Source organism: Protopterus annectens, chromosome 10.part0, assembly GCF_019279795.1.
Source record: "Protopterus annectens isolate FY-2018-M chromosome 10.part0, PAN1.0, whole genome shotgun sequence".
NCBI lineage: Eukaryota > Metazoa > Chordata > Ceratodontiformes > Protopteridae > Protopterus > Protopterus annectens.
The window spans coordinates 1008629059-1008655471 of NC_056744.1; the positions used below are offsets into that span (position 1 = coordinate 1008629059).

The 26413-nt window shown below is 41.6% G+C and overlaps 1 protein-coding gene across 1 annotated transcript in view; it reads right to left on the minus strand.

The window, feature by feature from the left end:
• The window catches only part of HECTD3 (HECT domain E3 ubiquitin protein ligase 3), a 1089315-nt gene that overhangs the window by 446882 nt on the left and 616020 nt on the right, over positions 1-26413 (minus strand). The window contains exon 15 of the mRNA XM_044085764.1: positions 1037-1156. Coding sequence (XP_043941699.1) covers positions 1037-1156 — 120 coding nt within the window. The remainder of the gene's footprint in view (positions 1-1036; positions 1157-26413) is intronic.

Sequence of the window (26413 nt, forward strand, 5' to 3'; positions counted from 1 at the left end):
TATACCAACTATGCTTCTCTTTGGGTCTTCCTATCACCAGAAATAAAAATACACATATGGAATTGCATCAAAATGTCACCCATGGATATAGCCTGAGGAAGCTTAACATACAGAATAACACTACTGTGGATGCAGGTGAATTTTAAACAGTTATTTATTTACTAATATATCTATTTATGTTTATATGATTTTCTTTTTTAAATGATGTTTCTAAAATAACTGCACTGCATTTATTCATGCAGGGGCAAGAAAAACAACTGTGTGGATGATTTGTGTTTCTCTTCTTTGCAGCTGATCTTCACAAGCGTCTATTTTCTGAATACAGACCAGTTGCTACACTGCAACTAAATGCTTCTACTTATGCTGATTACTATTCAAACACTTTCATTTACCTGAGATTGTCAGAATGTGTTTTCACAAAAAGATTCTTTCTTGTTCCTGCACTACTGTTTATATTATTGCTTTACTACTATATTTTATTTTGAGCAGGTAGGTTGACTGAACCAGAAGTCATTACATACTTGCAAAAAACAAAGGATAAGACAACAATAAAAGCAATGAAAAAATAAACAAAACGTAATACTTTTCTGTTACAGTGTTATTTTTCAGGTCACTAATACACAGTCTTAATGACCTGCAACAACAACAAAAAATCCTACTATTTGATACAGCAGTGATGCTGTCAAAAATGTTGAAGTGCTCTCCTGACTATAATATCACAACTTCTCACTGAAGTCTGCATAGGCTGGAAAGCCAGTTAGACAAGAAGTGGCACAGAAGTGCAGCACATCATGCATCAGGGATTAGCCATGAACTAAAACTGACAGAAAGAAAATGTAGGTTAAGGGCAAGGGTTAGCAGACCTTCACTCAAGGGTGCTACCCAAAAGCTACTTATGGTGACACATTAATATCCTATCACAATTCAGTATAAACATACACAGGAAACTGCAGCAGTGCACTGCAAAACTGAGTATCTGCAACATAAACTAGTGAAGTTATCAAGCACAGAAAAAGCTAACTGCTTCATCACTCACCAAGAATTCCTTCCCTCGGAAAGCAGCTCCCATAAGCTGGCCAATCCATTCATATTTGGAAAAGTCTTTACAAGATGGATTTGGAACATACATATCCCTTCCTTCTCCAGTGTCATTACCCTGAAGCAAAAACACATTTGGTAATGTGCGAAGACAACACTCAAAATGTACAGTGATTAACATACATCATCGGCATGAGAGTAACTGGTCACCATTTACATTCACGTTCTGCCTACAGCATACACCCCTGTAGGTGGAATAAATTAAGAAGCATGTTTACTGCTGGATGAAATACAGCATAACCCAATACAACAGACCACGATGAATAAGTAAAACTTTTTTTTTTTAAAGCACAGCCAAGTACTACACAAGTGACACTTCTTACAAAGCAGGAAAATCTCTTTGTGATGTTAACAGAACAATGATACCAAGGTTTATTTTAAGGTCCCTGCATTCAGTGTTTTATATTCAAAGTTTCTTTTAATTATTTCATGTCCATGTGAGAATTAGTTGTTGTGTCTTTCGGCTTTTCCCGGTTAGGGGTCACCACAGTGGAACTCCGGTCCGCTAATGATTGGTAGTTGATTTTTACGTGTTGAGGTACCAGCCCTGAAGCACAACCTTCAACAAAGGTACGCCCATTCACGCATGTCTCCACGCAGAAGACGCTCTAGCTGAGAATCGAACTGGACAGCGTCTTACTGTGAGGCAACAATGCTATCGCAGCACCACCACCACAGGTTTCCATGTGAGAATTAGAGATGGAAAAACTTCCCAAACAGCCAATATACCACAATTTCTGGGCCAGAAACCACTCCTCTGTGTGAACCACCTAACCAAAAAAATTGGCTGACCTTTTTGAAGCATTGTGTAGCTTAAGCCTTCATTTTTAAATTATCAGACTTGGGAGAGATGCACTTGTATATCCAAATGTGAAGCCACGCACTCTCCAACCAAGACTGGAATAGTTGGTCAAGAGAAGAAGGTCAACACTTGTACCACACCACATGGAACATATAGCCCTCCAGAACACACATTGCACACCCACCTTCATGGAGGCTCTCAATAAAAATCTACCCAAACAGCAGAGACCTCCAAGGCAGAAACGCACTCAACCACCGCAACACAACACTAATCACAAGATACACAACTCTCCTAAACAGCGTGCCACTCAACCAAAGCCCCTAAGGCATAACAGCATGCCCAACACACTAGTCATATGCGACTCAATAGTGAGGCACATTGATGTCCCACTCACTAGGATGAATAAGGAGAAAGTAACAGTCAGGTGCCAGGATCCGCCACATAATGCACACACTCAGGTCCCTCAACAGGTACAAATATGACTCTGTCATTGTACAAGTGGGTGTAAATGACCCGAGCCGTACCTCCCTGGACTACATGAAAAGAGACATGGAGGAGCTCTTGGATTATGTAGCCCAGACAGGTATGACCCTAGCCCTGAGCAGCATCCTACCATCACCCAGAATGATACCACAGTACAAGCAGAAAATGACTGATTTCAACAATTGGCTAAATTTCTGGTGTCATTGTAAGGGGATCCAGTATCTGTCTGCCTGGGATGACATGACTGACAGACCCCGATGCTTTGCCAGAGATGGCCTGCATCTGTTACCTCTGGGCTTCCATATACTAGCCAAGGCTCTTGCCACCCCCTACAGTGCCTTTTTTAGGCGGTGTTCCAAAGATCAAATTACCACCGTAACAGCTACAAACAAATGCAATCTGAGGGTCATGCTGCTCAACGCTAGAAGTCTAAATCTCAAAATGCACTCACTCGAAGCACTCTTTAAAATGGAGAACATCAACATTTGTACTGTAACAGAGACCTGGTTCAAGGCAGAAGAAAGCACACCTGCACTACCAGGCTATAACTCGTTCCACACCTTTCGGCCCCAGAACTTGGACTGAAGCTCCAAAGGTGGTGATGTTTCCATATTCATAAAGGATGCGCACACCTCCAGACTAGTAGCCCAACATAACGCATCTGAGATACTTCAGGTACAGCTAACATTGGGTAAAGACAGCAATTCATGTCATAGCCTGCTATAGGTCCCCAACCATATCCCAAGACTCACAACTCCATGTTCCTAAGCACCCTGGAGAATATTAGGGCCCAACCTAACACTCTCATACTGGGCGACTTCAACTACCCCTCCATTAACTGGGAAAACTACTCATGTACTAATACACCTGCCCAAAGTTTCCTGCAATTCATTAATTCCAATGCTCTGGACCAGGTCATTCTTACCCCCACTAGAGGTAGCAACGTCCTTAACCTGGTCATTACTAACATGGGCGACCATTGCTCTACACCAATAGTCAGCTCCTCCCTGGTTAGATCCGACCACAAACTAATCACCTTGGAAATCCCCCCACCCACCCCGCAAAGGTAACCACCATGAAAAACTTCTCCAAAGGTAACCTTGGGCTCCTAAAAACAGAGGTGGCTAACTTCACAGCACACATGCAAACGGTGATCAGTTGCATGACTGCTGAATCATACACCAATGCACTGTACGAACACATACACAAATGCATGGATCTCGCCATACCCAAAAGAACCAAGATGCTCTCCTCCAAAAAAAAAAAACCAATCTGGTGGTCCCCTGCCATAAACAGACTCTACAACAGGAGGAGGAAAGTGATGCGGAATAAGGTGAAGTTCCGAGACTAGAAAAACTCCCTCATCAGCCTCAACAAAAAGTTGAGATCCCTCATCAAATCCTCTAAAGCTAGCTATGAAAACAGAATTGCAGCCGATAGTAAAGACAACAACAAGGCCTTACATAGTTACATAAAGAATCTCCACGGCAATACCCAGATTTGCTCTGAGCTACTGCACAACGGTACCTCCTATACTGAGCCAACAGATATTGCCAATATACTGGCTGACTGATTCAGTGCAAACTTCACTACCCCCAAGGGACCGGTCACAATACCAATAGATTACCAGGCACCCAGTATTACTGCTGCACAGGTTAAAACAACACTGTCCAAGGCCAAGAATACAGTTTCTATGGGATCTGACAATATCCCTGGCTGTGTTTTACATGAACTACAGAGTGAACTGGCACCTCACCTGTGTGCCTTGTTCAACAGAAATAAGCTGATACTGTGGTAACTGGAAGAATACCAATAACTCAAAAACAAAACTGCTCCAACGTCAAGCAGAGAACTTTATTAAAGCAAAGCTTTCAGGTAACAACCCTTTCTCAATGTCAATCATTGTTAATTGCTAATAATTGTTGATTAGCACTGAGAAAGGGTTGTTACCCGAAAGCTTTACTTTAATAAAGTTCCGTGCTTGATGCTGGAGCGGTTTTGTTTTTGCCCTGTTCAATCACAGCCTCACCTCAGGCTTTGCCCCTACCAAATGGCACACTGCTACAGTCATCCCTCTCCACACAGGAGGAGCGACTACAGACCCTGGGAATTATCACCCCATTAGTCTGACGAGGCCGATATGCAAAAGTATGGAACGCATCAATATGGATGTAATAAACAAGGATATAGGGAATCTCCAAACTCTGGATACCGCACAGTTTGGTTTTGTGAAGGGTAGATCATGCCTGCTCAACTTGGTCAACTTCTTTGAGTCAGTCACCAGAGCTGTGGATGAAGGCAAGGTGGTTCATACAGCCTACCTTGATCTGGCCAAGGCCTCTGATACCATTCCCCACTAAGGAATCATAGAAAAACTCAGTAAGCTAGGCATCAACCCTTACATCACTAGGTGGGTTGCAAACTGGCCCACAGGTAGAACCCACAGTGTGAAAATAGCTGACTCCAAGTCAGACTGCCGACCAGTCACGAGTGGAGTCCCACAGGGTTCGGTCCTGGGTCCTCTCCTGTTTGGTATCTACTTCTCTGAAGTCCAGGCCAACACAAAGGGACTCTGGCTGACCAAGTTCGCAGACAACTGCAAGTTGGGAGCTATTATTAACTCCCCGAGTGATGCTGACATCTACATAAAGGCCTCACTGAGACCAACGACTGGTGTCAGAACCATGGCCTTAAGCTCAATGCCAAATAAATGTGTCATCATCCCCTTTGGGGAAAAACCCACTTCCCATGAATTGCCACATCGATGGTAGTCCACTGAACACAGAAGGCGTTATAAGAGATCTGGGAACACAGGTTGACAGTAACCTCTCTTTTGACCACCACATTGCCACTGTGGTCAGAAAGTCCTGTGTGTCACATTTCATTACTAAGGGTTTTGCATCTAGGAAGAAAGAGGTCACTGTCTCCCTCTACTCTTCCCTCATTAGGCCAATCATTGAGTACAATGCCCCATTTGCATGTACCTCACTAGATACCTGCAAGAACTGGAGAGGCCGCGAAAGTACCTCATAAAGAGGATCCTAGGCCTTAAACACTTGTCCTATATGGACAGACTCAAAAACCTCCATCTATTCCCTGTCTCATATCACCGACTTAAAGGCGATCTCTGCTTGACTTACAAAGTTTGTCTGACCCAGCTCTGTTAGAAATGCTACATCTAAAGAAATCCCAATCCCTCTGCACCACACGCTCTAGAGATCTCAACTTCATTACCACAATCAACAGAACGTGCTGGAGGGACAGGTTCATAACCCGGAGACTGCCCATGCTATGGAATAGACTTCCTATACATGTCCAACAGAGCACCCTCACTGGCCTTCAAGAGAAATCTTGATGAGTGGATGGGAAATAGAAAATTCGCCCTGGGAATCACTCCAGTGGCTCTACTAGACAGAGGCACTGGGAACTAAGGTTGGGTGGAACGATGCCAGGGTAATCCAATGGGTTAGGCTTGTAAAGGCCCCAGGGCCATTAGTCTAGTATATACCTATGAACATGTTAGTGAGAGATCCTCTAACTGTTGTATTCTACACCACCATAATTTTGTGCTAACACATGTTGTATCCTTATTTTAATACATACAAATGAATGAAATGTTATATTCCATTGTCCATTTTCATTCTTCCTCAACTCTTGGGTTCAGATCCAGTCCTCCTATCCGACTCAAGCCACTTCTACTAGCTCGTGGATCACTGAAAGCTCTTTAACTCCTCCCTTTCCCACAATGCCCTAGTCCCTAACACACCTTAGATCTCGTTTGCTGCCTTAGAGTACAGACTGTTTCTGCTCTCAAGTTTGTAGCATTTTCTGGTACTGTTAGTCTACTTTTACATGATCTCTTAACTGTTTAAACTTCTTCATAATGTCTATTCCTCCCTCCCCCCCCATTAAAAAGCTTTAAAGTACTTGTGTACTTCTTTTTTCTTATAATTGCTGGTAATTTCTTCTGTACATCTCGTACCTCTTTAATACCATTGTTGGTATTTTGCTCTTTGTATTTTGTAATTTATCTATATTTGTATCTTTTCAAAAACAATTCCTAACTCTTTCCTTTTCCTTTGCAATAACGTCTGAGAAATCCTCTGGTTCCAAGAAATGTACGGCCTGTGACCACAAGATTCCCTTGTCTGATGTGCACTCTAAATGCATTTACTGTCTAGGCCCTTCACACCTTGATGCTAGTCCTAACATATGTAAGGGTTTTAACCCCGGGCCTTTACAGATAGAAGGAACAAACTGATTTTCAGAGGCTCGCTGCCCTCTAAATCTTCTATTTCATCAGCATCTTCTGGAGTTCAAAACCCTAAGAAAACAGAGAAAAAGGATTCCAGGAAGCATTCCCTGGAACCAACGTCTTCATCGACTCCAGGTTTGGAACCTCCTACAAAACAGAATGTTCGTTGGATAAGAGAATCTTGTGGCAACAGGCCACACATTTCTTGAAACCCAAGGATTTCTCAGACATTACTGCAAAGGAAAAGGAAAGAGTTAGGAATAAAGTTTTTTTTTTAAAAGATACAAATATAGATAAATTACAAAATACAAAGAACAAAATACCCACCATGGTATTAAAGAGGTACAAGACTGTACAGAAAAAAAATTACCAGTAATGGTAAGAAAAAAGATGTACACACGTACTTTAAAAGCTTTTTAATGGGAAAAAAGGGAGGAATAGAAAGTATGAAGAAGTTTTAGCAATTAAAAGATAATCTAATAGTAGACTCACAGTATCAAAAACACTACCAACTTGAGAGCAGAAACAGTGACCATATCTCTATTCTAAGGTGGCAAACTAAATCTGAGGTATGTTAAGGAATAGGGCATTATGGGAAAGACAGGAGCTCGAAAGCTTTCAGCAATACATGAGCTAGTAGAAGCAGCCAAGTCGGATCAGAGGATAATAAATTATACAAAATACAGCAGTCTATTATCTCTGATATGGTAGCACACTTTCAAGGCCGACAAAGTAGTGAGTTTCAAAGCACAGAAGCTTATCATGAAAACAAGCGTCTGCTAAAGTGCACCCCGGGAACAGCAAGCAGCCCCTTGTTAGCTAATGGAGCAAGCCAGAAACACTCAGGGTGACAACGGTATATTAATAAAGGCATAACTCAAGTCACGTAGGGCAATGATGTGATAGCATCCCAGTCTCGTATAGAGACCTCAATGCTACTGGATGTCAATGCAGAATATAAAAAAAAAAAGAAGTAAAATGAACATGATGGGACAACCTTGTTATGGAGATCTGCACCTAATGTAAAGGTAGAATCAACATCATGAATTGTTATGTAAACAAAAAATGCAATAATCCAACTATAGTACGAACTACAATGGCAGGATCTCATACAGAATAAAGAGTCTGACCTAGGCAACGTTTCCTACATGTAAAAAAGATTTAATAAATAACTGTCAACTGGTACTTAAGCAAAAGAAGATCTTCAATGATCATGTCCAAATCTCACACCCTGGACCCAAATTTCCGCATATGCACTCTACAAATAAATATATAGGAAAGTAAAGCCTGTGGATGGACTTTTTAGAAGCATGTCTAGTTTACCTCTACAAGTGATTCTGAGGAAATGAGATGTGCATCTGGTGTCATAAATGCCTAGAAGTGCAATCTTAAAATCCTCTTTTCGATAATATCATTAATGGATTCAAGATGGATTTCTGATTATCTTCATAATGCAGGGAACAACTTCAAGGAAGAATACTAGAAGTAGAAATGAGCGCTTGTGGAAAAGTAGGTGGTAACCAACTTGAGGACTGGTGAATCCACACCTGGTTTCCATACATTTGATCAAGATTCCACAATTTACACTGTCAAATGTAGCAAAGTTATTAATAAATACCAAGATGAAATACAAATGCTGATTCCTCACCACAAGCATGTCATTACCAATGTCTGAGTGCTATGACAGCTTCCTAAACCAGAGTGGTGAGGGTCAAAGAGACTGAGTAAATTATGATTCAAGCTGTACAAACAAAACTATTTGCATGATAATCTTACCAATAAATGGCAGAGAAGATGAACATTTTCCAGACTGTGTAAATACAAAGATAAAAAAGACTGAAGTTACACTTGCCAACAATTAAGATGACAGAAATACTTTGGTTCTTAGGGTGGTACTCACAATCTGGAATACAGCAGGATCAGAGTATCCAAAAATATGCAGAAAAGTCTGAATTATGCCTAGACTGACCTGGATCCAATCTCTATGTAGCTGGATACAAGCCTGAACTCAACTGATAATGTCAGAATTGAGAAGAGTACTGAAACTGTGTCCATGACCACTCAAGGCACACCTTCAACAACAAAAAAAAGTATAGTGCTTGTGGGAGCCTCCGTGCAAAGTTTCTAGCCTACCTGTGTAACCGTATCAGTGAAAAGGCACAAACATCACTTCATTAGATGTGATCAAATGCACACATCCACAATACCCATGAACAGGCAAGCAAAATCTGGTCAGGCTGGGGCTGCAGATATCTTCCAGGCAAGGACACTGGCTTCTTATGTGAGTTTTCTGAAGGTAAATCAGCTCTTGAGGTCAAGAAACTCTTCAAACTAACAAGTCCCAGACAAACAAGAAAACAGAGCCTGTGATGACTTGATCAACAAGCAGCCATACTCACTCCATACTCCACCATCATTTGCTTCAGATCCTCAAAACTACACTCTAGTACAGCAGTCAGATCACTACTTGTAATAAGAAAAATAACTGTACTGAAACAATTCAAGACTGGATTATCTAACTCAACGGAGCTCCTGGGGTTAGAGGATGGTTTGGCTAAAATGTTGACTTCATGTAGTGAAGAGATGACCACATGCAGAAGGAAATTTAACTCCAAATAGCCTCTTTGCTGAGTACCAATGGTAACCTCCAAAACCCCCCCAAAAGTCCATCATAACCACAAGGAATTCCTCTCTCCAGTAAGAACCATGGGCTTGTGGATGACACAAGCCAATCTGGCTGACTCAACAGAAAGGTGTAACAATGTTTATGTTCTCTTGTACGACTTCTTTGGGGATTACTGAACATGAAAGACTATTTCCCTAAAAGAGGTACCCACTGTAATCAGTACAACTGGCTGAACTACTAAGAATTTCAACCATCTCTAATGTAGATATGACAGTGATAACTACTTACCTTAACCCACCATCAATAATGTCCCTTCTGGGATACTAGCAATGGAGACACTAGAAGAAATGACTGCAGCTAGATGACATCCACTGATGTTACACAAGATTCCATTAAAACTGCAAGGTTCCTATATCACAAGTCAGAATCTACAGGTTCAAAGGTGGTTACTAGCTATTGCCCAAAAGCCATTTTAAGCATATGCAAGCTTAACCCAAATTTACCAAAATACTGTTGACGTGTCAATACCCGAAAGAATTGCATGGTTATGATATAAGGATTGTACACATCAAGCATTCACAGGCTGCCCCTGTCCATCAGTGACATAGATGCTAAACTAAATGCATCCACTGATGTAAGTTATGTCTGAATAGGGTTAGGGAAGAGCTTTGATTCAAATGGATGGGATGGGATGGTCTGTCCCAGTGAAGTGGTAATCTTTGAGACACAGCTGTCCCTCCAACGTGACCTGTTTTACATCCTTCAAACAACTGCGACAAATCCATCAGTGTGGGATAAAAGGATGCCTTGTAAGCTAGGCATGCATCATCATGCAGCAGTCTGTAGAAGACACAGTACAGGGATTGAGCTATGAGAAGGTCTGTATAGGACATGTTTACTCCCTGTATTCTTTCTGTGAGGAACTTCTGTGGTTTCTCAAGCTGTTTCAAGTGCCTGGTCAAGTACGTGCTGAATGATATGTTGTACTAATTGACTGGTTCACGGGTTTATAGACAAGTACTAGGCTAGCTCTTTATGGACCATTGTAAGCCTAGTCAATCTCCCTTGGTAAGAATCAAACCCTGTATCTCTTGTTTGTGAGGTAATAAACACTAACCATTATACCAACCTCTACAGGTAAATATAGTGCCATGGGGTCTTTTACATCTACCAACTGTGGCCTTGGTTTAACATTTCATCCAAAGGATGACATACTGAGAAGTGCAGTACCCCACTTAAGGTTTTTTAATAGATGAGAAATGTGGATTGGTTCTCCTTAACTGATTCTAATTAATGTTTTGTATTTAAATGTGTTTACCTGTGACTTTAACTTATGGTTTGAAGAAGCAATCCTGTTGATTGCAAAAGCACTGACCATTTTGTATTAAAGCTTATAACTTCAAAGTCTCCTAGGAGGTAATTTTACTTGATTTAAACACAAGTGTATACTGTCGTGGTTTTGTGCTTGGCTTCTGTTACATTTGATTTCTGCTATTAGGCACAGATTTATCATCAGTGTAGCCATTGCTTTCTCAGTACTTTAACCATTATGCCAACCTCCATTGGTAAATACAGTGTCACGGGGTCTTTTACATCCACCAACTATGGCCTCAGTTTAACATTTCATCCAAAGGATGACATACTGAGGAGTGCAGCATCCCACTTATGTTGAGCTGTAGGTTCAGCCCTCAATCTGCCTGGTGCAGGTGTAGAACTCACAGCCTTCAGCACCAAAGGCGAGTGTGCTACCTGTTGCGCCTGGTCTAATGAGAACAAAGTACAGTGGAACAATGACATCCTTGGACCAGAATCCCACGCCCTTACTTATAAGTTGTGCAATGTAGAAAGGATTTCTCAACACAGCAGACATGTGGTGACCAAAGGACAGGTTACTGTCAAAATGAACTCTCAGGTCTCTGACAACTGGGTCTACGTTTAGGGGTGTATTGTCAATAATGATAATTTCCGTGGGTGTCCTTCTTTCCAAAGGATATTATTATGCATTTTCTTTTGCACTGAGTTTTATTCCATGGCTCTGGCACCAGTTGCTTGTCTGCATCAGTCCTTCTTGAACAGTATCTGTATCCTTGGAGAATTCAATGGCCATGCCTAATATGCAATCTCGTCTGCAAAGTTGGTCAGCCAGAGGACCTTGACATTTGTCTTGATTTCAGGAGAATATGCCAAAAAGGAGAATCCCCAGCAGTGATCCCCATGGGACTCTGCTATTGAATAGCTTCTTATGGAGGTGGATTCCCTTGATTTAACTTCTTGTGTCATATTAGTGAGCCAGCTAGCTATCACATAAGGGTTTATGCCTAATTCTGTAAGTTTATCTAAAATGCCTGAGTGAGGTATTCTGTCAAATGCCTTGGCCAGGTTGAGGTAGGAACTGTGCACTGTTCTGCATCATCCACAGCTTTAGTTACCCTCTCAAAGAAGTCCACCAGGAATTGCCTTTGACAAATCCTAACTGGTTAGGGTCCGGTGTCTGTAGGGTTCCTATGTCATAGTTTATCAGACCCGTGATAATTCTTTACAAGGTCTTATACGTGAGACTAGTCAGACTTATGGGTCTGTAGTTCCCAAGACCATGGAAGGCCCCCCTTTGTGTAGAGGGATAACTGTTGCAGTCCTCCATTCATATGGCACTAAGCCTGTCTGGAGGCTAAGGTAAAATGGAGATGTAGTGAGCTTGACAGGTCATGTGTCATGCTATTCAGGAGCCATCCTGGGATATTATCAAGGCCCACGGTATCAGTATTCTTGGCCTTAGAGAGCTGCTCACTAGAGATAGTAAGTGGAGAAATGGGAGGTATTACTTGGGTGGTGACTGGGGTGATGAGGGTAAAACTGGAGCTAAATTTATTGGCCAGCAGATTTGCTAAATCGTATGGCTCCATATTGGTGGTTCCATTCACTATTACTTCAGCACATGTTTGGGTGTTGTCTCTAAGGTTGCAGACATAAATGAAGAAAGCCTTAGAGTTTTCTTTAGCTTGGGATGCTATTTTTACCTCAAGTTTGGCTTTGGTGGACTTGATTAGTCCATTGAGTTGCTTGTTCAGAAAGATAACAGGATTTTTACTTTGCTGGACAACACCCTTTCTGTTTTTGGACATGATTTTCTTTCTTTTGTTATACGAACCATTTATACTGGGATTCCACCAAGGTGGCTAGCTTTTGGAGGTTATACTATGTTTACCCTGGGTAGGTACAGCTGTCTCTGTGAAGCTATTTACATAACTGCACAATGGTTTCTGTGAAAAATTCTACATAGGTAGTTGTGTTCTTAGAGTTTGGGAGGCTTGGAATTTTGCTACACTGTTGCTTAATAGGACATAGTTAACCTTGGAATATTTTTAATTGTAGGTTTCCTATGTCACAGCTAGCTTATCAGATCTATGGTCAGCTGAGGTCCCAGGATTGATATTTATTTCACAGCTTTGCTATGCCTTATTCACTGCAAATCTGTCTACTCAAATTAGTCACCTGTGTTCTAGACTGGCAGGATAGAGTTCCTGTCTTAGCTACTAGGCTGTGAGGTACTACAGGCTTTCTGAGTACACAGAAAGTCAGTGAGGATCCATTCCCAAGTGCTGTTTCACCTGAGCAGTAGAACGTTTAAATTATAGGACTGTGACCTCTCTTTTCAGGACTCACCCCCTTAGTCTGTATAGCAAGCTCTACCAAAGCCACTGTTGGATCCATAATTCTCGCAAAGATGGAAAATAGTGGTAGAAATCCGAGGGAACGCACAGAGAAAGCAAGAGATAGTGAAATAAAACAAGTCTATAAGAAACAGTGAGCACACTACAGAAAGCTGATAAACAAATCAGTCAAAATTTAACTATTGAATGCCTTTGTAAATACATTTCTTTATACGTCACTCCTAGAAGCAGAAGTTTTACTCTTTTTGACATTTTTTTTTAGGAAATGAAACAAACCTATAACAGTCTTATTCCATAATATAACAGGAAATGAAGAAGACAACACTGCTTCTCTTAGATTACTGCTGAGTTAAGCATTACATAAAGCAGTCTTTCTTTACACCTGCTTATTCTTAAACAAAAGATGTGCATCCTTTCTAAACTCTCTTTTTCTCAAGTGATTTGGGAAAAACTGATTTATCAGGTTTGAATAACAAGTCTCTTTTGCAACTACGAAATCTGTTCTTTAAAACAATAAACAAATAAATACCATAATTATTTCTTTTTGGTCAACCATTCATAACAATTCCTTTGAGCATTTTAATTCAGGCATCTTCCTCAGTTTATTTATGAAAATCTTTAGGCTTTCTTTTTGTCGTGGGCAACTGTGGTAGAAGGCATTTAACTTGAACTTCTTTTCTAAACAGATCATCTTGCTGACTCTGCAAGAATCACTGACTCAGCCCATCGGCTATATGCACCTAACTTCTTAGCTTATAACTTACTCTCAAGTCATATTTCTGCAAATATGACAGCATCCACAATCCTGGTGGTTGTCTACACAACTTCTTGAAAATACATATATACACACGTACACATAAATATACATCATCCAGCCCCCTTTTTCCTATTTTTTCTACATGGGGTCGGGGTATCGTGTTAACTCTCACCAACTCTCTCGATTCAGTGCCACACTCCTGCCTTCTTCAACACTCATGCCTGACTGTTGCAGATCTTCTTTCACACAATTCATCAACCTCTTTGCTGGACGTCTTCGCTTCCTCTTACCTTCTTCTTGTCTGTCCCAAATCTTCTTGTCTGTCCCAAATCTTCCTCATCAGATTGTCTTCTGCTTTTCTGCACATGTCGAAACCACCATAATCTGTTCTCTTTGATCTTTTCTGCAATTAGAGCTACTTTGGCTTCTGCTCTTATGTCCTCATTTCTTTGTCTGTTCCACAGTGTGCATCCTACCACCCTTCTCAGGCACTACATTTCCACCACTTCTAGTTTCAATTGTTCTGCCTTTACTGCCCAGGTTTCTGTACCATACAGTAGAGTACTGGTCTCACCACTGTCTTGTATACCTTACTTTTCAGCTTCTTTGGCATTCTTCTGTCATAGACTACACCTGACACACTATGCCATTTGGCTGCAGCCCCTCTGAGTCTAGCTTTGACCTCTTCTTTCAGACTTCCCTTCTCCTCAACCACCCATCCCAGATACTTGAAGCGGTTTTACTTGTTCCAATATCTTCCCTTCTATCTCTATTCTTAGCTTCTTCTGATTTCCCCAATTTGCTGCCATTAGCACCATCTTATCTGTGCTTACTTTCATACCATGTACCTTGAGTTTTGCATTCCATTCTTCTATACTTTGCTGAAGCTCTTGCCCAGAGTCTGTCTGTAATGCCACATCATCTGCATTCAGCAACTGAACTGTATGCTAGTGTAGCTCATCACCGGTATTAACAGCAGTGGGCTCAGAGCTGAATCCTGGTGTACCCTCACTCCCACTGGGAAACCCTCTGTGAGGCTGAACACTGTTCATACTTGAGTCATTGAGTCCTTGTACATAACCTGCATTAATTCTACCCATGTTTCTGGGACTTCAAACTACCGCAGTCCTGCCCAGATTAGCTTTCTTGGGACCTTGTCATATGCTTTCTCCAAGTCTAGGAATGCCCAGTTGGACACTCTTCTAATCTCTAACTTCTTCTCAAGTATTTGTCTCAATGCAAACATCGGGTCAATTGTACTACATCCTGATCTGAATCTGAACTGCTCATCTCCCATCTTACGTTCTACTACTCTGCGTATCTGTTTATCAATCACCCTCTCCAGAACTTTCATGCAATGTAATAGAAGTTTGATGCCTCTGTACTGCCCACAGTTGTGGATGTCCCCTTTGTTCTTGTACACTGGCATGAGTATGTTTATTCTCCAGTCATCTGGAATATGCCTTTCTCTCCACACTGCTAGGTGTACCCTCAGGAGCCATTTCTTCCCTGGCTTACCCAACTCAGCATCTTTATCATATCTGCTGTAACCTCATCTGAGCCTGCTGCTTTCCACTGACTTAATTTTCCTTAGTGCTAGTCTTATTTCTTCTAGGGTGGGCTCCTCCTCTTCACTCATCGTAGGCGGTTTCTGGGGCATTACAACTTCAGCGGGGGTTTTCTTCATTCAGAAGCTGCTGGAAATACTCTTTCCATCTGCCTCTGATGTCCTGTGGACTGGTAAGCAGGTTGTTGCTGGCATTCCCTTATGAAAGATGTCTGACTATCTTCTTTATCTTTCTGTCTTTGCCTTGCAACCTGATATAGTTTCTTTGTGCCACTTGCTGAGTCACTTTCCAGAAGTTGGTAAAATGCCTCTGATGCCCTATTCTTTGCTATTGCAACTTCTTTCTTAGCCACCACCCTAGTGGAATGTACTCTTGGGCAGGAAGGCAATGCTTTCTCATGCCATGTGCAACAGAGAAATAATCTTAGATATCAAAAGATGCAATGGTTTGCATAGAGACAGGATGTCCCAGTTTGGAATCCATGAATGCAGTTTTTCCTAGCAATTTTTGTTTTATCCAAGTAAAATCTTAGCTGCTGTGAACATCTAGCGAGTGGAGAATTCCTTCCCTTATTTTTGGGGATTAGGGAAAAAAGGTAAGCAGGTTGATGGCCTGGCCGAAGAACATCTCATTCACTACCTTAGGCATGAATGATGGATTGGCCCTGAAAGTCACCCTGTCCTTCTGGAAAATGAGAAAGGGTGAATTAGGCTGTTGCCTGAAGTTCGGATACTATATAGGAAGATATAAGAGGCAGCAAAAGCATAGTCTTCCAAGTGCGAAATTTTAAAGTAACAGAAGCTCCTGGCTTGAAAGGGGGCAAAGTCAGTTTTTCCAGCACAAAGTTGAGATTCCAGGAAGGAGGAATAGGTGGCTTAAGATGTAGGGCACCCCTCAAGAAATGTTTGACCTCCATCCTGGACATGAGAAAAGGATCAAGAGGTAAGAAAGTGTTAATGGCAGATAAACTTTGCTTTAATAGAAGGGTAGGCTAGAACAAAGTGTAATAACTTCTACAGATATTTAAGGAAGCAGGAATATCTGACACGAAAGGGTTCTAGCTGTGCTTGAAGAACGAAACTGAAAACCTTTTCCACTCAGCTGTTTATGATTTTTCTGGGAGTAAGTTTTCTGGCTTCCCATACAACCTGTACCACTTTTGCAGAGAAGAGGTGACTTTTGGGGAGCAGAACCCTATCATCCACTGAGTGAGACAGAGAGGCAAGATCTAGATGGAGAAACAGACCTTGCTGCTGAGTGAGCAGGTATGGCTACAACAGTATTTCCCAATAGTTTCCCTTGAACAGGTAGGAGAGGAAACCAATGTTATATCTTGGATAGAAAGGGGAGAAGAGTAGGACTTTTGAGTCTTCTTTTTGAACTTTAGAAGGATTTTTGGGAATAATGGCAGAGGGGGGAAAAGACATACAGGAACCTCTCCAACCACAGGAAAGAGAAGGCATTTGTCTTCTAAGCTGGGGGAGGGGGGGACTCCTGGTACAGAAGCGTGGAAGTTGGTGGTTTTCTGGAGAAGCAAAAAGGTCTACCTGTGGAGTTCTCCTCTGATGCTTTATCATTTTGACGACTTGCTTGTTCAGGGTAAATTTGTGAGGGTCCTTCAAGGACGTGCTTAAGAAGTTAATCAGTACATTCTCCTGCAAGAGAATGTATGCAGCTGTCAGGGTCATGTCCGTTTGTGTGGCAAGGTGCCATGCCTACTATGTTAGTCTGCAAAGAGGGTAAAATCTTGAGCCTCGCTGTTTGTTCAGATACCAGATAACTGTTGTGCTGTCGGTGTACACCTATAGACAGCTTTGCTTCCTCAGATGGGAGAATATTTGCAATGCTTGCAGAAGGGCTCTCACTGCTTTCGGGATAGGGGAAGGCCATTTCCCCTGTACTCTGTGGGGTCATGTTCAAATCCCCCCATGCTCTATTTGAAGCATATGTGTAAAGGACTTGGTTATGTGGGGTAAAAGGAAGGTCCGAGTTAAGCATAACCAGTCTCTCCCACCACAATAGCTCCTTTTTGAGGCAGGGCAATAGGGGAATTACAGTATCCAGAGGATGGGAATGTTAAGTCCAGAGTGATTTCAGATACCCCTGAATTTTCCTCATACATAGTCGGCAAGATGAATCACTGGAATGGCAGCTGCCATGAAACCCAAGGCCCTGCTTATCTGCCTTGCTGTGCATTGAGACACTGAGTACAGGTTTTTGAAAAAAAGGTGGCCAAACTGAGAATTTTCTCCTAATGAAGGAAAGTAAGCATTCTGGGTGTGTCTAGTCTGCAACCTAGAAAAAAAACAGGAAATGAGTGAATGTGAAATGAGATTTTTTTTTTAAGTTGATTGTGAACCCTTTGATAAATAGGAGATGTACCATGAAATGTACATGCTTAAGAGAGTCTATGGAGAAACTTGAATCAACAGGCTGTCCAGGTAAGGGAAAATCTGAATTCCTTGTGTGTGACAGAAGGCTACCACTGGAGCTAGGCATGTTGTAAAAACTCTCTGTGCCGTAGCAGAAAACTGAAATTGTGATAAGTCAGAGAAAAATCTGAGGAATTTCCTGCAAGAAGGTTGAATATTGATGTGGAGCTAGGCATCCTTCAGGTCTAGTGATACAAGGAAAGCTTATAGAAGAATGATAGGCATTAGGGTATGTAGAGAGTATGTCAGCCAAAGAACAAAGGAATCCCAGAGCCAAGACTTAACGAATGCTGATGTTTAATAAAATATGCAAGCGCTTTCCAACAGAGTTCTTCTTCAGACAAGTTAAAAATGAAACAAGACCAACTTTTAAACACATAACAATTAAAAACAAACCAATCATTTTGCTTATAGCAATTACTTATGCAAATCCATTGACTTTAAAACCGGTCTTATAGAGACCTTGTCATTAATACCTGGTTTTCTATCTGCACATAGCTTAAAAATCCAATACGATTCCCTTTCTTCAGTATAGTTTTTAAATCCTTTCCACGTTGTCCTTTAAACACAGTTTCTACAACCTTAAACATAAAACTACGTGAAGGTCCTGACTCATGCACATGCATATTTATGCTCATGTATTCTTTCATAAAACATTCTATTAATTTTTCCGAGATAAAAACTTTCACATGATGTGCATATTGCTAAATAGACAATGTTTCTAGTTTTACAATGGGCATGTACCTTAAAAACAAATCTTTGTTTAGAAACGGGATGTATAAACAAATCTGACGTTTCTACAAGAGAACAATATTTACAACCATCACATGGAAAAGTACCAATAGGCAAGTGCCTATCTGAAGTGTCTTTCTGACAATTTAGAAATCCTATGGCAGAGCAGTCTTTTTAAAGACTTCTTGTTCTTATATGTATAAAATGGGGAAACCCCAACTAAACCCTTAAATCCTAACATCTGTGGTGAGGATGTTCCAGTTAGAATCTATTACATGTCTAACCTGTCTAAAATCACTAGCATAAGGCAATACTAATGGTATATAGTTACTCCTTTTCTCTTCTACTGACGAAAACTTCATGACAAATTTTCCAGAAAAACAGGGGGAGGCTGCATTAGCCATTAATTGCCTTACTACTTCTACCATTTCACTTATGTCTCTATTTCTCTACCCTCTGGCCATGAAGTCAGAAGACAGCGATTCAAGGTCAGTTTGAAAACCCTCTTCAGTGTTGTTGAGACGCGAGACTCTCATCCCTTGACCTTTCAGGGCATTCCTGTAAACATGGGGAGAATGCATACTACTACTACAATGAAGCAGTGTATTTTTCCTACATGATTTTCAATAGTCTAGTAATAAAATTCCCCTTAATGCTTTTCTGAAGAACATCTAAAAATACAACCTCTTTCCTAGAAGCATGTGAAGTAAATGGCAAGAAAGAAGTAGTGTTATTTACATAATTAATGAAATCAGCTAGCAGTGACTAATTACCTAGCCAAACCAGAGCTGCATGATCAACAAACCTCCCATAAAATACGAGAGAACCATTGTATGGGCTATTAAATACGTAATCTTCTTCCGATCTAGCTAGTACCATGTTGGCGTAGCTATTGGCACACTAAGTGCCCACAGCTACACCAACTTTTTGTAGATAGTAGTTTTCCTGACACATAAAATTATTATTTTCTAATACTCTTATTTTACTTATTTTCTAATTGCTCTGGTTTCTGACCAGGTGCAAAGAATGTAAATGTAGTTTCTGTTAGCCTGGGAACACCAGAGAAGTGTGAAGAATGATGTCATGTGAAGCAGCTCTGTGTTATCAATTTAAAGAGGGAAAATCAGGCAGCTCAGAGCATTTTGTCTTGAGAACATCCAACATCACCAGCACTGCTTTGCTCTATACGCAAGTTATTTACAACTGTGTTTTCTCTTAGATATAGCTAGGAAATAGGAAGATTAGACTAGTTTGCTTTTCTGCGATGTCAGAACTTTTCTAATGAATTATTTTAAGTATTTCTCTGTGATCTCTGAACTCTTGACAAGCACTATGTAGTAAGAAGAATTGTCTTGTGTTTTTATTATTTATTATTAAATATTTTTAAACCTTTCAACTGTGGCTGTTTTATGTAGAGTTAATTTAATCTCTAGAATACATTGCATGTATACAGTGACACTGTACCAAGTCACTCTAACAAGCCTGGACTGTTCAGTCACACTTACCACTTGGGTAATAATATTGCACAGTAATAACTGGACACCCTTTCAGAACGGCCTTTGAGTAGCTGATATTAGTGGGTGGTGGCAACTAGTACTACATTTAGACTGGGCAGAAAAGGGGCACAGCTGGAGAACCTGTGCTAGCCTTCCCCAGGAGTGTCTGTGCGGTTGTATATAACTCTTTTCTCAAAGTGTGTGTGTGTCAGCTATTTGGGCAGGGACACAAAGCACTGGTTGGACAGAGAGGGTGCTGTAGATTTTAGCTTGCCCACTAGGCTGAGATCTGGATCCTATAGCTGTGCCAGAGGGGAGTCTTATTGGGGACCTGGAGAGAAAGGGAGACACCAGCCCCAAACTGACTATAATCTCTGTGTGCTCTTAAGGGAAATTGCACTTTACTGTGTGTGTATTTATTATCCTTTCCCTATATGGACGCCCCTCACTGGTGTTAGTGGTGAGGATTGAGGCCCCTTGATTGCTGGGCCAGTGCACGGGCGTCACACTAAGGAAAAGAAAAAGGAGGGGTATAAGGAGGAAGAGATAGCAGGAAGAGGTAAAACGTGAAGATAGGAGTGCAGTGGAAGGTAGAAGTCAAAGAGCAGGAAAACCTAGAATACAGGTAGGAGTGGGTATCTCTAAAGACATAGTGTTAGAATGGAGGAGTGATAAGGCAGAGTAAGCAAAGTTCAACTAACATTCTTACAGGGACAGTTCCAGGAGTTAAGCAGATGTCCTTTTATTGCGAGTTTGAAGCTGCAAGAGTTTTGGATGGTTTTGATATGGAAAGAAAGTAGGTTCCAAGAGGACCTAACTGAGTGGCTATATAGCCAGAACAGACAGAATGGGTATGGTTTCCATTGTCTTTCCATCCTGAGCAGCAGAAAGATTCTGGAACAGAACCCTTTTCCTATGAAGGAGGGTGGCACTCTTTCTATGGTGCCTTGATCTAGAAAGTCCTGAATAAAAGGGCCATGCAAAGGGAGTTGGTTTTACAGCAGACGAGGCAAGCCCTTTCTTACGGGATGCTTACCCATGACATGACATAGCCTTCTTTGATGATAGGTCAGGAACCATTTGTCTGTGGTTACCATTTCCCAGAAAGGAAGGGCGATAGAAAGTATTTTTGAAAGAGGGATGGAGAAGGGGAGGTGTGTAGCTGGAAACGCAGTTTTTTGACTCCGAAGGAGATTCCTTATGGTTTGTCTGAGAATCTCTTTCTAGATGTTCTTTGTTTCTAAGTGGGCCAAAATTCCCTCTTAACAAAGGAAATGGACTTGGCTGGGTAGTTTTTTCCTGGTATCCAGGGAGTATAGAAAGTAAAATTTGCCTACAGTTCTTCGTGGTCTTGCTCTGTTCTTGCAAGGCTTTGAAGAGATTTGCAGCTTTAAGAAAAAACAGGAAGTTTTTGTCTAGTGGAGAATCTATGACTTTAAATTTCAAGTTCTCAGGAATGGGTTGGCTGTGTAACCAAACAATGTCTAATGACTGAACCTGTGGCTGCAGCCCTAGAGGAGGCAAAGACAACATCACAGCTGCATTTAATGCTATGCCTAGCAATACAAGTTGCTTGTGGCAGTAAGGTCTGCATTTTCTGTGTAGAATCTGCACATTGTGGGTCTGACATGACTTTATTCAGGGACAGCAGGACAGTCAGCAAATATTTACTCATCTGCACTGGTAGTAGATGGCTCTGAATACAAGGGTGGCAGAGAGGTAGACCTGCATACCCCACCTATCCATAAGCCCTATTATCCTTGCCAGTGGGGAGGGTATTCGCACTGGGGAGAAATTTAATAAGATTGTCTGAAGATAGGGAGACAGTAGCTGCGTTAGCCACAGGGTTCTTACAGCGGTATTTTAGTTAATCAGGTACCTTGTAGAATCTGTCTTTTCTTTTAGGTACTGGAGTTTGAGAATCAGGAGCTGAAGATGTAGACTGAAAGGCAGCTTAATATGCATCCAGTAGAGGAGGGAATGGAGAGGGGGCTGGTGTGACCATTTCTAGGAGACTGTAGTATATATTTTGAACATCAGATATTTGCTTACAATGGCATTCAAAATGCCTCAACATCTCGCAATCAGACTAGAAACCACAACTTCTACCATATTACAGCCAATAGAAAGCCAAGTGACTTACTTCTACTAAGCCTAAATATTAGAAGTATATCCAACAAAGTCCATGACCTCCATGCCACCATAGACTTGCACTCCCCAGATATAGTCATCCTGACAGAAACATGGCTAAAACCTCACATAACCAGTGAGCAAATACTCCCTACAGGTTACAGCATACTAAGAGTAGACTGGCTAAACAAGAAAGGAAGCGGTGTAGCTATAATATTTAAACAGCATTTAAACATCCAGCTCTTAAAATCATCAGCTCCACAAATAGGCAATGAAGAAATAATATATACCAACCTCAAAATAAACCAAAACAAAACCATCAACATAATTGCATGCTACTTCCCACCTGGCCAAAACATCCCTCCACTAGAAAACCTCCTCAGCTGGTCTACCCACCATCTCCCCCAAGAAACTATCATTTTAGATGATTTCAATATTGACTGGAAATCCTGTTCTGGCAATCATCCAACCCATCATGTAAACCTTCATGGCTTCACCCAACTTGTCCAGTCGCAAACCAGGATAAATAAAAACTCCAGCAAGCACACTACCCTGGATTGGATACTAGTCAGTAAGAGCCCCCAGTCATATATAACAGGCTGCTTGTCACATAGCCTCATTGATCACTCCCTAACATTCCTATTCAAAAAATACCTATACCAAGCTAAACCTGTCATCTACCGTCAAATACATAAAAAAATAAACTTTAACCCACTCACATTCATCTCATCCCTCAAAGAATGTAACTGGCATCCTCTAAAGTACCTCAGTCTTGATGACACAGTTGAATTTTTTAGTACTACCTTCCTGAGCATCCTTAATTACCATGCCCCCATAAGACTTTCCAGAACCAAAGCACAACCCTCCCCATGGCTACAGAAAACCACTAAGTCAGAAATGAAAAACAGGGATAAAGCCTGGGAGCACTGGTGCAAAACCAAAACCCCCTCAACTAGACAGAAATTCCTGGAACTACGCAATAGAGTCAAAAAGCTAATAAAACAGGACAAATTCCAATACTACCAGTCTGCCCTAGACTCCTCACAACACAGCCCCAAACAATTCTGGTCCTCCATAAACTCCATCCTCTACCCAGGTAAAGTCAGTACTCCTCCTCCTAACATCCCTCACTCCTCAGAAAATATTGCTACCTCATTCAACACACACTTCACACAAACCATACTATCACTAGCTAAACAACACAACCCCCCTCACTTCCAACCCACACCTTCAACTAGTAATCTCCCCACTGCCTTCTCTTTTTCTCCTGTACCTACCTCCAACATAAAAAAACTCTTAACTAAACTTAAACCCACCAAATTAACAGCAGACAACCTCCCAAGTGAATACCTATAAATCGCAGCTGATGCTCTGGCCTACCCAGTAATCCATCTTGATTAACCGATCTCTGTCAGAAAGTTACGTTCCCATACTGTGGAAAGTATCACATATAATTCCCCTCCACAAACGCGGACCCTCCACAGAACTAACCAATTACTGCCCCATAAGTATTCTCTTCTCCACTATCCAAAATACTAGAGAGATGCATACACTCTCAGGTCTCAGACTACCTCCTTACTAACAACCTCCTTTCCAATACTCAGCATGGTTTCTGACCAAACCATAGCACCACCACTGCCTTACTCTCCTTTACTAACACTATCCTTCAGCATAAAAACAATGGCTATCTCTCCTCTGCTACTTTCCTAGACCTATCTAAAGCATTTGACATGGTCCCACACAAACAACTTCTCTGTCCTCAATAACCTATCCTTCTCTCAATCAGTCACCAACTGGTTTCAGTTACCTGTCTGACCACCAACAATCCGTTGTATGGCAGCATGACATATCTCCCCAACTACCTGTCTCCATAGGGGTTCCCAAAGGATCCATCCTTGGACCCCTACTCTTCGCTGTTTATACCAATAATCTAGCCTCTGCCACCAAACATGGCACACTCATACAATACGCAGATGACTCAACCATCATCTGCTCAGCCCAGTCCCTACCCAAACTGCAAAAAGTCACACAGGAAGCCTTTTCCTCTGTTGAAACTTGGTTATCCAATGCCCAATTAATACTCAACCCAAACAAAACTAAACTACTCATCTTCCAACCCACCAAACATACTCAAAACAACTCTCACTTTAACATCACAGCAAAAGACAACACCACTATAAACTGAACACACCAAATTGCTAGGAGTGGAAATAGACAATAAACTAAAATTTGATATTCACATATCCATGACCATAAAAAAAGTCCACAAAAAACTAGGAGCGTTATACAGAAATAAGCAACTTCTCACCAAAGCAGCAAAGATTTCAATAGCAAATTCCCACCTTATCTCCACCCTACTTTATGCCTCTCCAATATATACCAACCTAAGGCAATGCGATCTAAACGAGCTAGAGACCTGCTACAACAAAATCACCAAATTCGCCACAGGGGCATCCTACCGTAGTCACCACTGTCTCTCACTTGCTGAACTGGGCTGGCTTGAACTCCCTCACCTTCTTCAGTGGTATCAACTCTCACTCGCCCACAAACTAGTAAACCATCCACTAAATGTCCCATCCCTCCAGAATCTACTCCAACCCTATCGCACCACCAGACCACTAAGATCCAGCAACAAAAATCACTTGCAGATCACTAAAGCCAATAATTCTGCTGGTGAAGCACTATTCTCTTGGACCATAGCCAAATTATGGAACTCCCTCCCACCCACAATTACCTCCATACCATCATGCACCCCTTCAAAACTTTACTAAAAGCGCACCTAAAAAACATGCTGGCTATGCCCTTGCAACTCCCACTCTATCACCCACCCCATCCAACCACTACCTTTCTTTCCACTCCACTAACTACCTTGATTATAGCAAGCTCAGATGCTCATAAGCCTAGTACTTATTATACAGCAGGAACTTCTTAATGTTACATTTGTTAATGTCTGTTATGAACTTCACAGATAAAGATTCTAGTTGTCTACTGATGTACTATGTTCTTCATCTGTAAACATGTTGTAAGTAATTGCTATGTTAAATTGTTAATCGCTATGTAATCCAATGTAGCTACTGTCTGTTTTATTTTAACTGTGGAGCTTTTCTCTCCGGGCCTCTGCTGAAAATGGACCTACATCCAGTCGGACACTCGAGGTCAACAAATGTAAATAAATAAATAAATAATGTTCTGGATGATTTCCCCAAAGGAAGCCTCCTCAGTAAGAGAATCAGAAGACAGAGAGTCCCCTTCATCAGAAGAAAGCTGTTCAGGGAATGCATCTGTGAGGAATATCCAGGGAGCGATCAAAATCCAGATCCTGTTCCTCAAAAGAAAGAGGAATCTGAGTGCGTCTTTGTGGTGTGGCTTGTGGCAGCTGTGACACAAAGGAAGGGGTTTTCAGGGCCATGATTGCCTTAAATAAGACATGGGAGAAATCCCATTCTTCTTTGGAAATTGTAGGAGAGGTCTCATACCTAGTTTTCTCCTTTTTCTTTCTAGGTGTGACATCCGCCTGAACTAGTCTCAGCAGTTAAGAACTTTGGCACACTTCAGAGTACCAAAAACCTCAGACCTGACAAGGATTTGAAGAACTTGGTGTAGGCCTTCTGAAATAATAAGACATGGTTCGTCAGACACGGCCACTGACAGCAAGGCCTCAGAAGCCATAAGAGCCTCCGACAGGATGTTGGTAGCAGGCAACTGATAAGAGTATCTGATGGACTGTGGGTTCTGTAACCTGAGTGGGTGTGTCACACTTACAGATGCAAGGCTGTGAGTCCTCTCATGGTCTTTTGAGTTTCTTCTTAGGCCGAAGCGTGACGTCAGATGCACAGGATTTCACCATTTTATTTATTTTTATTTATTTAACATTTATTGACCAGGAAAGTCAGACTAGGACAGAGCCTATTTTCAGCAGAGGCCAGGGGAGAAACACTCCAGACGCATGCCTTTGGAATGTGGGAGGAAACCAGAGTACCTGGAGGAAACCCACGCAAATGCAGGGAGGACATGCAGACTCCGCACAGAAGGCACGCTGAGAATCGAACCAGAGAACCTCTTGCTGTGAGGCGACAATGTTAAACGCTGCACCACTGCGCTGCCCCAATTTCAAGGAACGCGTTCAGGGAGGAAAGTTTCCACCTAAGGGTTTTAGGAACAAACAACTGGCAGATGGAGAAAATTTTGTAGTCATGTTCTGGGCCTAAACAAAAAAGACACTAAATGTACAAGTCCTCATACGGGATCTGCATACTGCACTCACATCTATCCCTCATACTGACATCTAAAAAAAAAAGTGATCTACACAATCAAAAAGGAAGGTTCCCCAATGGGGCAGAAGCAATGGTACCAATGAGCCAAC